A 19,874-nucleotide genomic window follows, 5' to 3' on the forward strand; every position below is an offset into this window, starting at 1 on the left:
CAGGCTGAATGGATTAACGATGACCGGACTCCCATCAGCAGAGTCAGGATAAATTTTGATTTAAAGCTTTCGTGATGATGATGATTGCTTGTGTTGCAGTAGAAACGTCGTGAGAATTTTTATTGTTTTATATTTATATTATTTTATTATTTCCATTCTACGTGACTTTACCGAAAGAACGAAGAATAAGAGTCAGGATAGTTTGACAATTTTTTTTATGAAAAAATATAGGTTGCGGACACGATTCCTTGCTAACGGTTTCTACTTGGTGTTTGAACATCTTAACATCTGTTTTATTGGCAGGAGTAAAACCTATTCTGATTTTTTTCATACTATATTTTTTTTATGGAAGAGAGATACGGGAAGGAGGCGTTATTTATTGTGCTATTAAGATTCTCCGCAAAGTACGCGAAATAACCGTTTCTTGAAAGAGTCCAGCCGCACGTGGATCAGCAACTGCTAAAGTGAGAACCCAAAGCAGGCGTTGTCCCGCAAGCGGCCACACGCATGTCACAGTTGAATCGCGGTGCTATAACCGTATCACATCGCTCTAGGTAGTGGTAGTCAGGGCTGGGTGGATGTTATGTAAATGACACAATAACCCAGCCCCCCCATTCCCCCCCCATTCCCCCCCCCGGGTACACAAAATGGTCTTAAAATTTGTCTTAAGTGCAGGCAGGCAGCGACTGTCACAGTAAGATTTGAAGATAAATGGGTCAAAGGTCAAAATAATTTACGGGCGTCTTCGTGAGATGGCAGTGGTTGCTAGGGATTGCGTCATGACTCCCCCTCCCCCCCACTGCCCCAGCCAATCGACTGCCAGGAAGACAACCCCCATGCAACATGGCCACCATGAAAGTCACCCATGCAATATGGCTGGCATCACAACATTGTGCGCTTCAACCGAAGTGGCAGAGGTAAGAATATATAGCCCCGGCCACTTCTTTATGACCCTTGGGCTACACCCATTTCAAACCTTTTAAAACAGTCTGCCTCAGCAGCAGACCATGCTTTCCCACCCGATGACAGACGCTTGTGTTGCGTCCGAAACGTCGTGATATATTTTATTTTATACCTACGTGACTTTACCGAAAGAACCAAAGAGTAAGTATATTTATGTTAACGATTATATAAAATAGTAATGTTCATAGCATTTCACCACTATTTTGTGTTATTATCGGTTGATTTATTTTTGACTTTGTCAATCGACTTACGAGTGAGCGGTCCTGCCCACCCCTAAGATCTCTCTGAACATTATGACGTTTAATTGTTTTAAGACGCGTTGTCGATAAGGGAGTTATCTTTAAACCGGACTGTCGTTCTGTGCTCGACCTCAAGATCACAGAGCATTTTAGCAGTGGTATCGTGATTTTTTTAAAACATCGCATAAACTGACAACAGTAACACATTGTCGGCAGGCCTCTTGCTCTTGAGAACCTGTGTAACGTGTCGAAGCAGTTGTGGCACACGGCCCACGCCAAAGCAGATTCTAAGAGCTTCGCTGGAACTCGGTAATAATCGTCGTAAAGCACAGGAAAAAAACACGTTTCGAAATTTACCACGGTGGAACTACCGCGGAGGAGCGGTTCGCAGCAGCACACTCGGCCTGCAATCCAGAGGGCGCCGGTTCGATTCCATTTCCTGGCACGGAAGTCGAAACAACGATGCAAGTTTCTTGAATCCCGCCCCCCCCCTGTCCACCCAACAGCAGCAGTATAAATGGGTTCAGCCGCAGTTAGTCAATCGGCAGGTACGCCCACCTCTTCCAACACAGCGAGTCAACGTGGAAGAGTAGGCCATAATAACCTCCAGAGTTCAAACACGTGGAGGCCCGTCCATCAGCAGTGGTCCGAGCAGGCAATTGCAGGATGGCACCTTAACCGTTTGTTGATTTACTGCACACCTTCACGAGGTCACCTGTTGAAAGGTCACCTGTTCAAAGGTCACCTGTTCAAAGGTGAACGCGATTTATTGTTTGCAGTTATTTATTATTGGATAACGCCAAGATGCACGTTAAAGTGCCGCCCGCCAAAACAATATTTTAAACTCCTATTTTTGGCGCTGGTTAAGGAAATTGGTTACCAATTCCTGTCCTACAGCGATCGTCAGGATGGCGATTTAACCTTTAAGGACACCGAAGCGATAATAACTGTTTAGTTACTGATTTTCACAGGCTCCTGAAGAGGTTCATGTTACGAACTAAATATATATTACGGGAGGAATGGCACGCCAATGGAAAATAAGTCTGAAGAGAGTGGATGTTTCAAAGCAAGGTCCTATCAATTTGTCCACAAAAGCTTGTTTAGTGTCTTGGAAAAACTTGATAAAATGATAAACTATTGGCAAAAGAACTCCATCTAAGCTATGAAGGGGGCGGATAATATTTGAACGAGATCCGAGCCTATTAAAAGGCATTTGTTGAAGAATTTCAAAACAAATTCTGAAAAAACGTCACGCAAATTAACCTTTTGGTCAGGGATTGCCATTCCTCCTCCTTGATTAATGTTTCCCCAACTGCAACAAATGAAAAAAAAAAATCTTTCAAAAAATATATTTATCTTACGAACAAACAAAAAAACTCCCAAAGGGAAGCAGTTATGAAATTGCACTCACAACGCAAGTAGTCCTACGGAGAAACAACCTCCCTGCCATGGACCCAACCATTGTGCCGATAGTGGTACGCCATCAGCAGTCTTCCTCATTTCCAACTTCTTTCGCACGCGCAAGTTAGCCAACCGTGCTAAATCGGAGGTGCGGGTCACTCCCTGTTAAAAAATGGGGCATGCAACGATTCGTTCCCACGGGACATTGTCTGACGTTTTTGCTCCACATACCGGGAGCTTCTTCAGGAACTGGAGTGAGACAGAGTACCGAAGAACGGGCGAGAGGTACTACATGGAAACACAAAATCGGAGTGCGATTCTCGGTCTCATTTTCGCCGTATCGTTTCTCGTTAACTCCGTCCCAATTGTAGAGTTTCGTTTGCCCCGTCAGATTAACATACAGTGTTCATCTCAAGACAAGTGTTCATCCACTGCTGGATGAAGGCCTTCCCCCATGCTGTGGTGGCCATGGGAATTGTTTGACCAAACTTCATTAAGCTGGTCTGTTGCAGGTTGAGATTTGGTGAAGGGGGGGGTCCAGTTTAGATATAGCCAAGGTCAGGAATTGAACTCGACTTGCCAGGCTCATAGCGGAGCGCGCTAATCACACGCACGATGCGACGCATTTAGCAAGGCCACGAGCATCGATTGGAAAAAAAAAAATCGCCGAATAATTTCACCGTCGCATGCCACGTACCGTCACCGGGAGCCACGCAACCGTCTCCACCCTCCCCCCACAATGAGCAACAACGACAACTGAACGAATCTGCGCTCAACACAACTCAGTAGGGGGGGCACCCCCCCCCCAGTGGTCACTACCACCGCCACCGCCACTTAGTGCGCCGTCAAACGTCAAACTGCCGGTCGGCTCTCGGGGCATCGTAGTCGCACAGCGGCGGTGGCACTGCAGCAGTCGTCATCCCTGCCGGCGCCGGTAACGACGATGCGAGCGCCAGGGCCGCCCTGGGCGTGCGGTAACCCGAGTCCTCCTCCGGCTTGCTCAAGTCCACCGGAATCGGCGCCTTGTACCCCAGCCCCACCTCAACTGCCGCAGCCGGCACACCACCGGGCCGCAGCTGCTGCAGCTGCGGCTTCTTAACTCCGAGTCCGCCGGGAGCCGCCTTGCGTTGGCCGGGCCGGTCGTAGCTGGCGCCGAGAGAGCTCGCGACGCCGCCGGTGATGGCGGGTGGAGCGAGGACGGCCGGGGAGGCGGCGGCCCTCTGGAGCACGATGGGCATGGCGTACTCGGGCCGCCCGCTCGGGATGGGCTCCGTGTACGTGTGCTGGCTCGGCGTCGCCGCCGCCGGCAACGGCGGTTGAGGCTGAGCCACGGCCGCGCGGTGGGGATCGTCCCGCCAGGCCGACTCGTCCGGTTTGAAGGTGGAGCCCTTCCCCACCTGGCCCGGAGTCATGAGCGGTACGGCGTAGTCTGGGAGGAGAGACGATGCGGGGTAGAGATGTGAAAATAGAGGGGAGATGACGATAAATATAATCAGAATTTCTGGAGGTTCACTTTACATATACAAAGACCCCCTTGTAAAGCCATTACATGCTTTTGGGGCTTTTAAGCAAGCACCAATGAAGGCCGGCACGGCACACGACGGGGTGCGTGGCCAGCACCAAGCCCGGCTGCCCGCAACAGGTACTCATTTGAGCCCGAGTCGTCCTAGGGGAGACCCAGGACCGGTTCAGATAATCGTCACTGGTGTTGGCCGTGAGCGGAAATCGAACTCGGGTCGCCGGGTTCGTAGCAGCACAACGTACTAAATGCTGCACTCCTGCTCCCCGCACGCACACACGCACGCACGCACACACACACGCACACACGCATGCACACACGCATGCACACACGCACACACGCACGCACACACACGCACGCACACACCGACTCACCCGGGTGGCGAGCCCCCTCGATGTTGCTGAGCACGGCGCCGATGTCGTGCGACTGCCGCTTATCCGGGTGGTAGCGGATGTTGATGAGCGAGTCGGCCGGCTCGGGGATGCGGCTCGGGAAGATCCTCTTGAGGCTCAGGCAGCAGCCTGCGTGGGTGGTCATGGCAACAACATCATCACGTGGTGTTGGGGGAGTCGGAGGGGGCGGTGGGGTGGGGGGAGTCATGCAGCATTTCCCGAGTGATGGTGACGCTGTCGAGACTCCCCTCCGACTACGTCTTGGGGCAGCGACGAGGCCCGGCCGTGAAGCAATCGCTGCCCAGCTCGTTACGTAACAATGCCCTGGTCGTTACGTAACATCAACCTGGTTGTTAGGTTGAGAGGTCATCAGGTCTCTCAGTTGGCCGTTGGCGTGTGGCGAGTCCGGATTTGTTCGCATTCGAAAAATGACCCAGAAATTTGCTCGATTAGGATTAGACAGAGTGGCAATCATTGCCCCCCCCCCCGCCCCCTCGTAAGGGCAGAATGACGCTCGCTTGCAAGTCAGCTGCCAGGTCTCCGTGCGCCACACAGGGATAGCTGCCACTGGGGGTGCCCTTTAGAAAGTTTTGGATGAGATGCAAGTCGCTTGATGTGTGTGGAATCGCTCGTAGATGCCCCCAGGGCATTTAGGAAGGCGCTCCATTAAAAACATCACGATTACAATAGTCATCGTCGTCGTTGAGGATGTTATTATATTATCGCACACATCGCATGTCACTCCCTTCATATATTTTCTCAACAAGAACCTCTTAGGAGGAGCCTATTAAGATAGGCAACGAAAGAGTGAGCAACGGTTAAATCCCCGGTTCCAATGGACCCTGGAAGGCAGGGGTTTTGGAGACGGATTTCCTTACCAAGAGCCAAACAATCAATACCTTTAGCGGTGTCACAAATTGAAGTGTCGAGCATTTGCATCACGTGCTTAAGAACCTATTTCAAATCTGCCATTCGTTAGAGGTCGGTCGCTGTTGTTGTTTTGCGTTACGCCGTTCCAAACACTTTGAACCAAGAAGAGTGATGGAACACACCGCTGCACTACGACCGTTATGTGTTTAGACCAAACGTGAACTCCGACCCCAAGCCTCGTATGCCCAGATCACTTTACAGTCGAGCGAGTTTGGAGTGGGGGGGGGGTGTCGCACCTTTTGTTAATCTCCCTGCAGAAGATGCGGAGAGTCTGTGGGGAAAACTCACGCACTGGGTCCGTGCAAAACGGATCGGCGTGCAAAAGCCCGCTCGCACTGAGCCTATCAAGTTCCTTGTGTGTGTGTACGCATTGTTTCCTCCACGTTTACATGCGCAAACACAGAAGTTACACACGCACACACACACAACAACACGCGCCCGTGCGTCATGCAAAATGTATTGCAAAATGTATTACGCGCTGTAATTGCAGACTGCGCGTGTACACGTAGCAGCCCTGGTGTCAATCCACCGCTGGAGGAGGGGACCCCTCCCCCCAGCACCCCCCCCCCTCCCCTCACCACCGACGCCGCCAGCCTTCGTCAACGCAGCGGTCGGCGTAGACGTGGGAGAGTAGAAGTACAGTCAACGCGTTCGTACCCTCCCGCCAGGTCGCGCAGCGCTCCCAAGATCCGCCCAACGTAAAAATCGCACGGCATAGAAGCGCAGTGCCACATTGGATTTTTTCCCACGCAGCCGCACGTGCTGCTGCCGCGCCACGCGCGACGCTCACCCGCTCTGCGCCCAAGTTGCGTGCTCGCAGCTCCCTCCGCCGCCTTGCGTCTGCGACGGACAGAGGTGACAATCGCATCAACGCCGATCAACGGGAGTCTCGAGCGAACGGGGACTTTGAGAAAGCTGTGGCGTCATGGGACCTCCTTTGCCAGTACCAAAATATACTAATAGGGTTTTTCCCCTTTTTCCTGGCAACAAAAACTGACACCTTTTGCAAGGAATCATGCTTACATTAACCACAATACTTGCAGTCAAATGCAAACAAAAAACAATACTCTTGATAATTTATGCATTGTCTTTGAAACTGATTGGTCCACACCAGAGACAGCTTTCTTTAGAGCCTAGTCTCATATGGTGTTCGACCAGATGACGCCAAAAGGCCATATGAGACTAGGCTCTAAAGAAAGCTGTCTCTGGTGTGGACCAATCAGTTTCAAAGACAATGCATAAATTATCAGAGTATTGTTTTTTGTTTGCATTTGACTGCAAGTATTGTGGTTAATGTAAGCATGATTCCTTGCAAAAGGTGTCAGTTTTTGTTGCCAGAAAAAAGGGGAAAAACCCTATTAGTAAAGCTGTGGCGATCGAGACAGCGGGCGCAACCGCAAAGCACACACCTGCTTCTCCTGTTCTTCACGCACGTGTAGATCACCAGCACCGAGACGAGAGTTGTCAATGCCAAGGCAACGGGCAATGCCACCCACCACGCATTCCAGCCTGGTGGAGGTGGCGATGGTGGTGATATCGATGTTGGTGATGCAGGTGGAGAGAGAAAACGGAGGGTGAGGAAAAGGATTATTGCAATGTCAGCAAACGTCTCAAAACTTTACACGGTGACTGTCAGACGAGAATAGGCAGAAGAAGTGGCAATCAAGACAAAGATCTCCACGTGTAGCCTGTAATAGACTGTTTGGGGCAAGTGCTGTTGGCGAGCAGCACCTATGAAGGCCGGCACGGCACACGAGGGGGGGTGGGTTGGCAACACCACGCCCGGTGGCGATGTTTACACACCGCACCAGGTACTCATCCGAGGCTGAGTCGACGTACAGTAAAACCTTGCGAGTAACTTGGTTTGCGAGTGTTTTGCAAGACGGGCAACATTTTTTAATAAATATTCATTTGATAAACGAGCGAGGTCTTGCAATACGAGTACTGTAGTACGTACAGTATACGCTTTGTCTGCCGAGCGTCTCTCTCTCTCTCTCGCTGCGGGATTGTGGGTAATCGTCTCTCACATGCTCGGTCTCAGTCGTCATGCCTCACTCGTATAGTGTTGTGACCACGTGTTTGTGCGTAAAGCATTTTTTTATTTTGGGTCCAAGTGTAGTGACTGTTCTTTAGTAACTGTACTGCAAGTGAAAGTCGTCCTACACAATAACCCTCCTCCTCTCTCGCACACCAGCCACGATTAAATTTAATTAATACATTTGATTACTTTATATTAAATTTAAATAATAAAAATATAAAAAGGTATTTTGTATTAATAATTTTTATATGAATACAGTGTTTTTGGGTTGTGGAATGAATCATCTGAGTTTCCATTATTTCTTATGGGGAAATTCGCTTTGATATATACGAGTGCTTTGGATTACAAACACGTTTCCGGAACGAATTATGCTCGCAATCCAAGGTTTTACTGTACAGGCAAACAATACCCGTCTCTGCGACATGCCTTGCGTTGTACGGAAGGGCAAGAGTACGGAATTGCACCACGTATGACGACTAACAAAGGAAGTAAAGATAACTGTCCTTTCAGTTAACACCTCCCTCCCGATGGACCCTACGCGTCTGGGTCCCCCGTACCCTGACTCTCCTCGACGCGCAGGGTGCCGTTGCCGTTGCGCGTTGCCGCGCCGCCCTCGTGCGAAGAGAGCGTCTCCATCATCGCTGTGCTGTCGCGAGTCCTCGTGTTCGAGAGGCGAGCTTGGGTGGGGAGGAGACAGCAAAAGCAAAGATCCACTCCGTGTGTGGCCTTCGAACGAAAGACGGCCACTGCATCGCGCGCTTTCAGGCGCGCTTCTGCGGCCGTCTGGAACGCTCCTCTGTCCGATATTAAGAACCCACCGGAGCTGTGCACTGTTAAACAATTTAGATTGAAAAACTAATTTCTTTAGAGTTGCTTTTTGTGTTTAGTATGTGGTCCTTCCCCCGCACTTCCGGCTAGCACGGTTGGCTATGTATGGTGCGAAAGAAGTTCAACATACATATATAACACCAGTGGGTACATTGCCCTGTAATTTCATTTATAAAAAAAATTGTTGTCCGATTAGATTACTCTATAATTAATATTATACATTTTTTCTTATCATAGTTCTACATTTTATTGCAATTTCGAGTTCAGTCATTGTTGTCAACTTTTTATTTCTCTTAGATGTTTTCCTATACTTGCCAGTGTAGCTTTGGGATACTCCAATATGAAAGGCGCTTCATAAAAAAAGGTTATTGTTGTTATCATCATTACATTGCCCGGCCCAAGAGGCCAAACCCTACCCGAAGTCCTCGCGCGCTACTACGAGATTTGCTGGCGGCGGGGGAGGGGGGTGGGTGAGGAGGGTGGGGGGAGGGGGAGGGGGTTGGGAGTTGGGGGAGGAGGGTGGGAGAGGGGGGTGGGGGTGGGGGAGGAGGGTGAAGGAGGTGGGTGGGGGAAGGGGGGTGGGGGAGGAGGGTGGGGGAAGGGGGAGGGGGTGGGGGGCTAGGGACGAGGGCGGGGGAGGGGGGAGGGGGAGGAGGGCGGGGGAGGGAGGCGGGGGGGGGGTCGCGGTGTGCGCGAACACTCACTGCGCACGGCTGGAAGGAGGGGGCCACGCGGACTCAGCGGCTCGCAACCCAGCAGCTCGACCTTGAGCGCGATCTTGCCGTGCCACGCCGTCGGGTGGAGACGCACGAAGCGCGCCGACGCCAGAGCCGGCAGCAGAGAGTGGCGCGCCTCCTGCCACTGATTGGTGTTGCCTTCGAACACCTGGGGGGGGGCGGGGGGGGGGGGGAGTGAACCAAGTCACGCTTGCAATTGAGACTCATGCTGGAGGTCCTCCTCGGGTTCGCGCCTGGAGGTCAGGCAGGGGTTCCCTGAAAAACACGGGAGGGGTGGGTGGTGGGGGAGGCGGCAGTGGAAGACCGATATCATTTCTCCACAGCGAGCGCAGGGAGGGAGGGGCGGCCCTCATTGTTCGAATGTTTTTCCACCGGTTAACTGCCATGCCGAGCCAGAACTAAACTGTGATGAGATTGGCTTCCGGTCAGGGTAAGCCACTTCTTCGTTGAGCGATCATTTGTGATGGCCAGGTCGCTTCTGAAAGAGAAGCGAAGAGCTCAGTGGGTTTCATCTGGTAAGATGAAACATATTCTTTGGATCTTTCGGTAAAGTCACGTAGAACAAATTTTTTTTTTACAAAAAACTACGACGTTTCGATAGCAACAAAAGCAATCGTCATCAGGAGAAAAAAAAGGAAGAGGAAGGAAAAAAAGAGGGGAAAAAATGAGTTTTTTATAAAAAAAAAATTGTTCTACGTCACTTTACCAAAAGACCCAAAGAATATGAATTCCTGCAGTCACGAAAGCTTTAAGTCTAGATTTGTTTACCATTACTATACTTTGCACTCCTATTGTTGTTGTAACGTTCTGACCTGCCGCGACTGGACAGCTTTATAGCTCATTGGATTCCTCCAGTATAAATACTTTGATTCTGAATCCGGCTCGGGGTCAAGCAGGGTCAGAGGCGGCGACATCGACGCATTCGTCGCCTGCGCCATCAGTCGGCAAGAGCGCATCGCCACCAACGGAAACGCAGCGTCGCGTTTGAGCATCTCGACCCGTCCTGTCGTCACGCGTGCACCACGTGACCCCACAGGCGGGATCTTAGCGGTGTCGGCTCAACGGTCCGACTCCCGATCCGCCCAAACACCGAGTATTTAGAAAATAAAAACTTTCTTATACACGTTCCGTGGCCTATACAAAACAGGAATTGCTAAATGCTCAAAATTAGACAAGGGTCCAGTGGACAGCAACAGCGACGGGAAAAAAAAGGACATTGACAATTCATTGTTCTTACAAACGGAGACCTGGTTAATTAGGCAGGGGTTTAAACCGGTTTAAATCACAAGCCGGCTGAGCGCTACGCCAGTGTGTGTGTGATGCGTCCCCCCCACCCATCCTCACTCCGAGCCACTCCGCCACCATGGCGGCACGAGTTCCTCCCCACACGCTGCTCCAGGGTCTCTCACCTTGTCCTCACCCAAGGCGGCCGTCTTGTAGAACGTCCACTTGGCGCCGTCCAGGCTGTACGAGAGCTTGTAGGCCGTCACAAAGAAGTTGTAGTTCTGATACGCCGAACCCGTCGTCACGATTCCTGGAGGCCCAAGGGGGTTTGGGGGGGGAGGGGCGTCATCACCGTCACCCGAGCAAACGGCATCATTGCTACAGACGGCAGCAACATCATTGTTCGTATTGTTCGTCATTTTGGTGACCCAGGTGAGCCTTGTAAACGAGACTCATATCCTGGCTCAACAAAATAAACCTGAAACTTGACCACCGGACAGGAACGTCGCTACAGAGAGTAAACAGCACTTCAGGCTCATAAAAAGAATAGAATGTTTTCATGGAGTCACACCTCTTTTTTTCTTGCAGTCATGTTTTTTTTTTTTACAACCCCCGTGTAATTTTCGTCAAGTCTTAGTCTGTGGCTTTCGTTTCGTTACTCGCTCGGACCGGTCCACAGTCAAACATCTCGGTCGCGCACTTACTTATTACCCTTGCTACGAGAGCAGCACATTTGTCGCCCTTTGCATCGGGGCGCCTCCGAGCGACAAAGATGCCGGCACCCAATGGGCTCCCTCGTTTTAATCATCGCGGGGGGCGGCGATCTTCAACTCCCGACGCGAATCAGACGTTAACACTTTACGGTTGCACACATCACGCCGTTAACGAGGGCGGTTTGCCGGATTCCAACCGCGGACCTCTGCAACAAGCGGCCAACGTGCCACTGCCGGCCCGCGGCACCTCCCGTTGATGCGTACGCCGGTGGCCGGCGGGCGCGGTAACTTACCCACGACGCGCTTGGGCGTCTGCAGGTCGACCTGGAGCCACTGGCGGTCGTCGAGGTTGAAGGGAGCCCATGGCGGCCCGTGCAGGCCCAGCCTCGCGTGGTGCGCAGGCCAGGCCTGCAGGGCGCCCTGCGCGTCGTACCACTGCAGCGTGGAGGAGGCCGTGAGCTGGGCGTCCGCCACGGCGCCCGACGCAAAACCCAGCGCGGCGTCGCAGCCTGAGACGCGTCGACGGAACAGCGGAAGGGGTTGGGTGGAGTGGGGGGAGGCAAGTTCCGCAACAGTTAAGAGTCCATTTCGGTATTTACGCCGTCCTCCTTGTTATAAACGTCTATGCTCCGCCCGCCTTCACCTACCAGATGAACCCCCGATGACCTCGCACGGCTCCGGGAGGCAGTCATCCAGCGGTGGATTGTATGTGTATATGTACGTTGAACTTCATTCGTACAGTACGTAGCCAGCCGTACCAATCGGCGGTACCGGTGGAAGGATTGAGAAAACGGCGGTACACTAACGGTGTAAAAATTCAAACATTCGGCCCAAGTTGGAATTCAGCAGTCATATCTGGGGCTGGAGCACCCAGTTCCTACCTCACTGCACCCGATGGGGTGCAACGTAGAGCAGTCAGGTTGAGTGATGACCCACCACTTACTGATTCACTCCTATCACTTGCTCGCTCCCCGGCGGTTAGTCGCCTTCTTATCGCTCGCATATCGATACTACAGTAGTTATTGTTGTCACGAATTAAAAATCAAGGGCACGCGCGGATTATACGAGGCTTTCCAATGTGCATTTCACCTTGTACGGAAACCAATGGGTATCTGTTGGGGAATTTTTTTTTTTTCGCAGGCCACGGGAGGAAATACGGCCACACACAGCTATGCTTGCCGTCACTGTCAAAATAAACGAGGCCCTCCCCTGTACCAATACTCACAGAGAGCACGCACTGGAGCACTTTGAAGTGCTTAACAAGAGCACTCTTCACAAGAGCAAAGAAACACAAAACGCACGGTAAATGGTTCCGTGCGTCAAGCCTTTGAATGGATTGCTCTCAAGCAGTGCCCGCGACCGAATTGGCCATAGAATTGCCCCGTCTCGGCCGATCTCGCAAGCCCGCACGGCGCTCGGATGGGGCGATCGGAGCGCGCCGGCGCACACGGCGAGCGGCAGAGGGCGGCGCGGAAAAATCACGTCGTTGTACTGCTCTGCTACGCTCCCACGCAGCTACGCTTCGTGCGTTCACCGACACGCACTGCCCACGGGTCGCCAAAGGGGCCGTATAACCCCACCCACGCGCACACGGGGATGGCGCTTCAAGCAGCGCCGCTCTCCCGTGAGCTACCCGGCCGCCCGCACGTGTGGCAATGTGTGGGAGGAAGTCGCGCTGGGAACTGACGTGGATCTGCGTCATCTTTACCGTCGGTTTTGAACTTGAAGAGCCAGTCGGAAAGCGGCCCACTGTGGAAGACAAGGGAAATAATAATAATTGTTAGTACGTAAACATGAAAATTACCAAATTATTAAATCACGTTTCATCTCATCAGATCTCATGAGCTGGTTAAGCAAAATACTACAGAAACGTATAGAATATATAGACACATGTACCTGCATAGGGTATTTAAACAGGGTACGTGTGTAAATTTAATACGTTTCAGAATTATTTTGTCTAACCGGGTAACGAGATCTGATGAGATGAAACATGATTGAATAAGTTGGAAGACAAGGGAAATAATAGTAACAATTATTACATAAACACTAAAATGACCAAATTATGAAATCACGTTTCATCTCATCAGATCTCGTTACCTGGTTATAACGAAATAATTTAGAAACGTATTAAATATACACACACACACACTTGTACCCTATTTGAGTACACGTGTGTGTGTGTATATTTGTAAACAAAATACGAACCTCCGTATTTAAACATTTTGTATACACAAATTGTGTTAAAATCACAGCCAGCTGGATGACAGCAAGACCGCACAAACTCAATCGCCCTCTCTCTCTGCTGCAGCCCTCTCATCGGGGCCCAGCGACAGACCTCAACATCGGCATCGAACTGCCCAATCAACATCGCCACCGTCGCGCGCCCACGCGAGAGAGAGAGAGACGCAACATCGCCACGCGCGACGCTTTTCCCCGCGCACGCCGCCACTGACTCTGTGGAGGCGATGCCGTTGGCTCGGCTGCCCTTGTAGTAGTGGGCCCCAGGGGCACGGCGGACCGTGACGCTGCCGCCCTGGTCGGCCGCCAGGACGCCCGCGTGCACTGCGGCCCTGCAGAGCGGTGAAGACTGAAAGACACAAAGACGAGATAGGTAAGAAAATAATCAATGCACACGCTTATATTTGCACTCAAAAGTAGAAAAAACTTATTTTGACTCCAGAATTAATTAAATTTGGTGGGCTGAATAAAAGCGGGTGGTTTCCTTTAGATATGTTTAATTAATTGGAGGCAATTTTCCTTATTTTAATGTTAACCTTTGTATATGCAGAATAATTTGTATATGTACATATTCATTCTATGATCTCAAGCCAGACAATAACAATAGTTCGACATTGTCTGGATAATCCTAATATATTTCGAATAGTGCAATAACATTTTTAATAAAAAACACGAAGAGGCCCAGGATCGGCATAACCTGGACCGGTTATTTAAATGGAATCTTTAACAGGTACGCGAGATGACAAGTCAGTATACACAGTTTCAGCTCGTTTGGCTTCGTAGATCCGAAGACATTAAGCATCAGAGACTTGAAAGATAACAGGGCAAGCTAAATAAAAGTGTGTAAAAGGAGCCCCTGTATAACCTATCTCAAGGGTGCCACAGAGGCGAGATGTTAACGACCTCGCCTGGTATGCAAGAGGTCGCGGGTTCGATCCCGACCCTGACGCCTGATGTATATTTGGAGTTAGCGTGTCTCTCTCTCTCATCATCATCACGGTGGCTAGGAGATGTTAACTACCTCGCCTGGTATGCAAGAGGTCGTGGGATCGATCCCGACCCTGATGCCTGTATATTTAGAGTTTGCGTGTCTCTCTCTCTCATCATCATCACGGTGGCTAGGAGATGTTAATGACCTCGCCTGGTATGCAAGAGGTCGCGGGTTCGATCCCGACCCTGACGCCTGCTGTATATTTGGAGTTTGCGTGTCTCTCTCTCTCATCATCATCACGGTGGCTAGGAGATGTTAACTACCTCGCCTGGTATGCAGGAGGACGTGGGTTCGATCCAGACCCTGACGCCTGCTGTATATTTGGAGTTTGCGTGTCTCTCCCCATGGTCGCGTGGATTTTTCCTCCGGGTCCTCCGGTTTTTCCCTCCATATTTAGAACCAACGTGCGTTTAGAGTATTTGGCTGCGATACATTTGCACATGATGAGCCACTTCGTTGAGCTATTATTTGTGGGCAGGTGGCTAATGAAAAAGAGCTACATAGCCCAGTGAGCCTTACCTGGTAAAATAAAACGACTTTAGTCCAGTTTAGTTTGGCAGACTGTTGGGGCAAGTGCTGTTAGCGAGTAGCACCTAAGTAGGCCGGAAAGGCCAGCACCACGCCCGGCCACCTTCTTCTCCGTAGTGGCGATGTTTACTCATTTGAGGCGTCTACCTTGGGAGGTCCAGCAACAGATATTCGCCACTGGTGTTGGCCGTGAGCGGGAATCGAACTCGGACCGTCGGGTTCGTTGCACAGTGCGCTAACCACTACACTGCCGCTCCCCGGACACAAGTGTACACACACAAAGATAAAGACCCCCCGTATAGCCTAAACAGACTCGTCGGGCAAGTGCTGTTTGCGAGCACCCTATAAAGGCCGGAACGGTACACGAGGGGGTGGGTGGCCAGCACCACGCCCGGCCGCCTTTGTCTCCCCAGTGGCGATGTTTACACACCGCACCAGTTACTCATTTGAGGATGAGTCGACCTAGGAGAGGCTCAGTGCCGGTTCAGAAAATTGCCACTGGTTTTCGCCGTGAGCGGGAATCCAACTCGGTTGGCCAGGTTCGTAGCGCAGCGCGCTAACCGCTACACTACTGCTCCCCATACACACACGTGTACGCACACACACGACAAAGATAACCCAGACTAGTTTTTGACACTTTTGTTGGGAAAGACGCCCAAGGTTTGATTTGAATATCCGTCACCGAAGTTAGTTGGAGCTAAGTATCCAACTCAGGTGACCGGGTTCATGCGTGCAGCGCACGAACCGCTGCGCCACCATTCCACCCCGTCCCATTGAATTACAAAGGACGCTTTGGTGAGCCAATTACTTCCAGCCATTGTGCCAGGCACCATCGGCGAGCCGGAGACAGCAGAGGGCAGTGCAGCACGAGCCACTGTTGCACGGTACTACCTATGCTCCCCACCTGGACCAACCCCGTCACGACCAGCATGGCGAGGTCGTCAAACAACACCAGAGGTCGCAAATGGGTTTTGATTCCTTACCCGTACCCGGCTGCACCAGGGTCGCAAATGGGTACCCGTACCCGGCCGGGTACGGGTACCCGTTCCCTACCCGTACCCTTACCCTACCCGAAATGAGTGACAAACGGTTACTCACCAGTGACTCACGGCCTACCCGTACCCGTACCCGGCCGCACCAGGGTCGCAAACGGCTACTCGTACCCGTACCCGGCCGGGTACGGGTAGCCGGGTATCAGGTAGGGTACGGGTATCGGGTACCCGGTTGCGACCTCTGAACAACACCCTCCCTCCCCTCACCCCATGGACAGTGTGGTGCGGGTGGAGGCCCTCACGCGGCAGTGAACTGACGTGTAATGCTCATCGGGTAACTCATCGTGACGCAAAGGGCTCACTGCAAGACTCATCGTGCCAGGCTATAGTTTGTTGACCTTCCCCTGCACTTCTGATTAGCACGGTTGGCTACGTACAGTGCGAAAGAAGTTCAACATATACACACACACACACATAGAAACGAACGCGTCCCGACTGAGGTTAGTTTCTGCATGCCAGTGAGTGTGTGCGTGAGCGCGCGAATCTCACGTCTCTGTATCCGGTCTCGGGACAGCCCATGATCTCGCTGTCCGTGCTGAAGCATCCGGCTGGGCAGTACTTCCTGGACACAAGCATCCCAGGAGAGAGACGCCCGTGTGAGACGAAAAAAATGAATCAGTTAAAACCGTCCACTCCGGCACGTAGCTGCCTGCAATCCAGCAATGTGGAGGCAACAGAGATGGTTGGTGGATCACACACACACACACAAGATGTTGCGAAACTCCCCTCTACCCGTGAGAGTCGAGGAGGAGCAAATGCCCTGACTCGCAAGGAGAACGGGGTTGAGCAAAAAGGTGGACTGTCACCTGTTTCATCTGTGTGGGATACAACGTTTCACCGCCGCACGCGTGGGATTTCTGCGGATGCTCCAGTTTCCTCCCACGTGTAGAAACGCTCATTAATTGGCCGATAACTCGTTAAAATATAAAGGACGGCAGAACTTGGGCAATTGTTGGTTGCGGCTCATGGCGTGGCCGCCTTCCCGCTCGTCCACGATTCCTCGCACCTCGGGGTCGCTTGCTCTCGTAGAGAGAATGCAGTGTGGCGGCCCAGTACAAGTTACAATTATTATTAATTACAATACAGCAAAGTGAACAGACAGATGATATAGAGAAAGTGTACTTGTCCAAAGCAACGCGTCCACGTTTTGCAAAAGGAATCGGAAAATTCACAAACGCAAATCAGACGCGTGCTGTGCGGCTGTATTTGTTGTAGATGTTGGTTGTTATAGATTCATTACTTTCGGGTTGGCTCGCGGTGTCCCGATGATAAACGGCTTCCGGCAGCTCTGAAATAATCACGAGCGTACAAATGGAGCGCCAGCTGTGACTCGTCCGCAAGTGGCCTATTAAAGTACGTGTGTGTACGTTGAACTTCTTTCGCACCGTACGTGGCCAACCGCCCTAATCCGCGGCAGCCTCAGCCTCTCCTGGATGGGCCATTAACAGCCACCGTAGGAAATGTCCATCAAACTTAACTCAAGTCTCTCATGTTGTTAGGAAACAATTTCCATCGTCCGTCGTGATACGCCCGAATGGGCCTTCACGCGTCGTGCTGGCAAGAGTCCCACGGTCATGAGACTCATACGCTTCCCTTCTAGACGGTCGACTAACGTCTCCGCGTGTCAGAGAACAGCCCGTGGAAGTAGATATCACAGAACTACTTCTCCGAGATCCCTCTTCAAGCGATCTCTCGTCCACACGCAACTTTTCCACGCGCCCTCGACAGACAGACATGTTCATGGCGTGGCAATAAAATTGATAGAAAAAAACAATCATGCTCAGGGCTGGAAATTAGCCACATTGAATGCACAACTAAAGATGAACGGGCTGAGACCACCAGTTTGCTGCAAATGAGAAACCGGTTTAATTGCGGTCAGGTAATTAAAACCTGGGTTCGAACCCAGAATGTCAACGGTGGTGGTTCAAGGTCTCCGACACGGTCATTGTAAGACTCACACCCCCCCCCCCCCCCAAAAAAAAAGCCACCTGGCCACATGCAAATTTACCTGTATTCCAAAGCCTCATCTGAGAAGTGAGATCCCAGGCTCAGGCAGGTGATGAGATCTGCAACAGAAAGTGTCATTGACCAGTTACAAACTCGACGCTTCGACGTACGTATGCATGTATGCTAAACTTCTTTAGCACGATACGGAGCCAACCGTGCTAATCGGAGGTGCGGGAGAAGGACAACAAACGAAAATACTAAAACTGTTCGAAAGAAATGAGTTTTCAATCTAGATTTAAAAGTTATTCCTAATATCGGAAGGAAGAGCGTTCTTCAGTCCTTTTAGCTACCAACTTGTACGCGGCAGTCTAAACTAGGGTTGTTAAACGGTAAACCGGTCATCATTTTCAGAACCGGTGACCGGTCCTGAGACTCAAGAACTGGTTACCGATTCCAGCAGAACGAAAGCACGAACCGCAGCGAGCTAGGGAGTGAGCGATCGTGCGGACGAGGAGCAATCTCAAGCGGTGGTCTCGGCTCACCGGCATGCTTCTCCGTGGCGTAGTTGAGCAGGAAGCCTCGTCCCGTGGTGCCGGATCGGCTCTGGAACTCGACCGTCACCTCGCTCCCCACGCTCACCACCTCCTTGGGCACGTAGTACATGTTCCCGCAGTACCGGCCTGCGCACCAGCGACGTACAAACGAAAGACATCCCCCACCACCAGCCGTTGCTGTTGGAACAAATGCCGTTGCTATGCTTGCGTGCACATGCAAAAAAAACCTAAACTAAGATCACCCCCCCGCCCCTATCGCCTGAGCAGACTGTTGGGCCAAGCGCTTGTTAGTGAGTAGCACCTATGAAAGGCGGCACGGCACACGAGGAGGTGGTGTGGCCTCGCAGCACCTATCGCCACCAGCAGCACCATCAACATCATCACCATCATCACCATCACCATCAGCACCACCAGCACCATCACCACCACCAGAACCATCAGCAGCACCACCACCACCACCAGCACCACCACCACCAGCACCACCACCACCAACACCACCACCCGCACCAGCACCAGAGCACGACTACAGATTGTGACGAGACGAAGCTAACGAGTCTCCGAATGAAGACGCGCACCAACGGGATTTGGTAGCGCGACTCGCAACTGCAGCGATGATCACACCACACGTGGCAATTGGCTGTGTCCGTGTAAATTTGCATATTTAAAGAGCTCAGTGAAAAGGGTGGGGGGGGGGCTCCCCAAAATTAACTTCTGGTTTGGGGTCCCAATGGCCCATCCCTCCATTACCAAGGGTACATATATATATAAAATAATTTATAGGTATATGTGAAAATAATGTTGACATTTTTTATCGCAGCTGCCGAAAAACGCGCGGGGCATGTTTTATACATTTTTTTCAGGGGGGGGGGGGGGGGGGCGGGGGATGGGCGTATTTGTGAAACTTAGCAACAGAATGTTTTTCTTGCCAAGGGAGTTGCTTGAGAAACGCGGTGGAAGCTACGGCGGAGAAGAGATCGCTGCGCCGGGCGAGCGTAATGACGCGCACAACAAAACATCTGTGCCCCCCCCCCGCTAACCCCTCCCCACACTTACCCCCCCCCTCCCATAACCAACCCCCCCCCACACCACCCACTTGCCGGCTGTTGTTTAAAATCGATTCGACGCGCACGCGTCACAGCGCGCGCGCGTCGATTCGAAATATTTCACAGCGGCCTCTCTGTCTCTCCGACAGCGCGATCCTGGCAGAGACTCTGCGTCTCACATGGGACGCGTGTGTGTGTGTGTGTGCATGTATATAAACATGACACAAAAACATCGCGACGTGTTTACGGGAAGAAAAAAATGTGGTCGTTACAGGAGGATGAGCCGAGACAAAACCAAACGGCTCCTCGCACTGTAGACGCGTAAAGAAGCTGCGCCACCGCGGAGATGTGTAAAGTCGTTTCCACTCCGCCCGTTGAGCCAGCGAAGACTCGCAGAGTCTCAAGACTATTTTTCAGGAGGGTCTCTGCCAAGTTTTTTTCGCAACAGGGGAGGCGAACTTGCTGCTCTCACGCGACACCGGATTTTTTGCAGGGAATTTTTCAACATTGGGGGGGATGTAGGTAAAAATAAATAAT

The 19,874-nt window shown here is 51.7% G+C and overlaps 1 protein-coding gene across 3 annotated transcripts in view; it reads right to left on the reverse strand.

Moving 5' to 3' along the window:
- Positions 1–640: 640 nt before the first annotated feature.
- LOC144947893 (discoidin, CUB and LCCL domain-containing protein 2-like) overlaps positions 641–19,874 on the reverse strand; it is a 55,321-nt gene continuing 36,087 nt past the window's right edge. For all 3 annotated transcript variants that reach the window (XM_078877272.1, XM_078877271.1, XM_078877274.1), the window contains 13 exons: positions 18,283–18,420; positions 17,802–17,859; positions 16,283–16,355; positions 13,438–13,571; positions 12,693–12,733; positions 11,278–11,493; positions 10,457–10,581; positions 9,015–9,195; positions 8,040–8,159; positions 6,854–6,953; positions 6,235–6,284; positions 4,497–4,643; positions 641–4,032 (listed from right to left, as the gene is read on the reverse strand). In XM_078877272.1, the coding sequence (XP_078733398.1) occupies positions 3,449–4,032; positions 4,497–4,643; positions 6,235–6,284; positions 6,854–6,953; positions 8,040–8,159; positions 9,015–9,195; positions 10,457–10,581; positions 11,278–11,493; positions 12,693–12,733; positions 13,438–13,571; positions 16,283–16,355; positions 17,802–17,859; positions 18,283–18,420 (1,967 nt within the window). In that variant the 3' untranslated portion in view covers positions 641–3,448. The remainder of the gene's footprint in view (positions 4,033–4,496; positions 4,644–6,234; positions 6,285–6,853; positions 6,954–8,039; positions 8,160–9,014; positions 9,196–10,456; positions 10,582–11,277; positions 11,494–12,692; positions 12,734–13,437; positions 13,572–16,282; positions 16,356–17,801; positions 17,860–18,282; positions 18,421–19,874) is intronic.

This window comes from Lampetra fluviatilis, chromosome 47, assembly GCF_964198595.1.
Source record: "Lampetra fluviatilis chromosome 47, kcLamFluv1.1, whole genome shotgun sequence".
NCBI classification, from domain to species: domain Eukaryota; kingdom Metazoa; phylum Chordata; class Hyperoartia; order Petromyzontiformes; family Petromyzontidae; genus Lampetra; species Lampetra fluviatilis.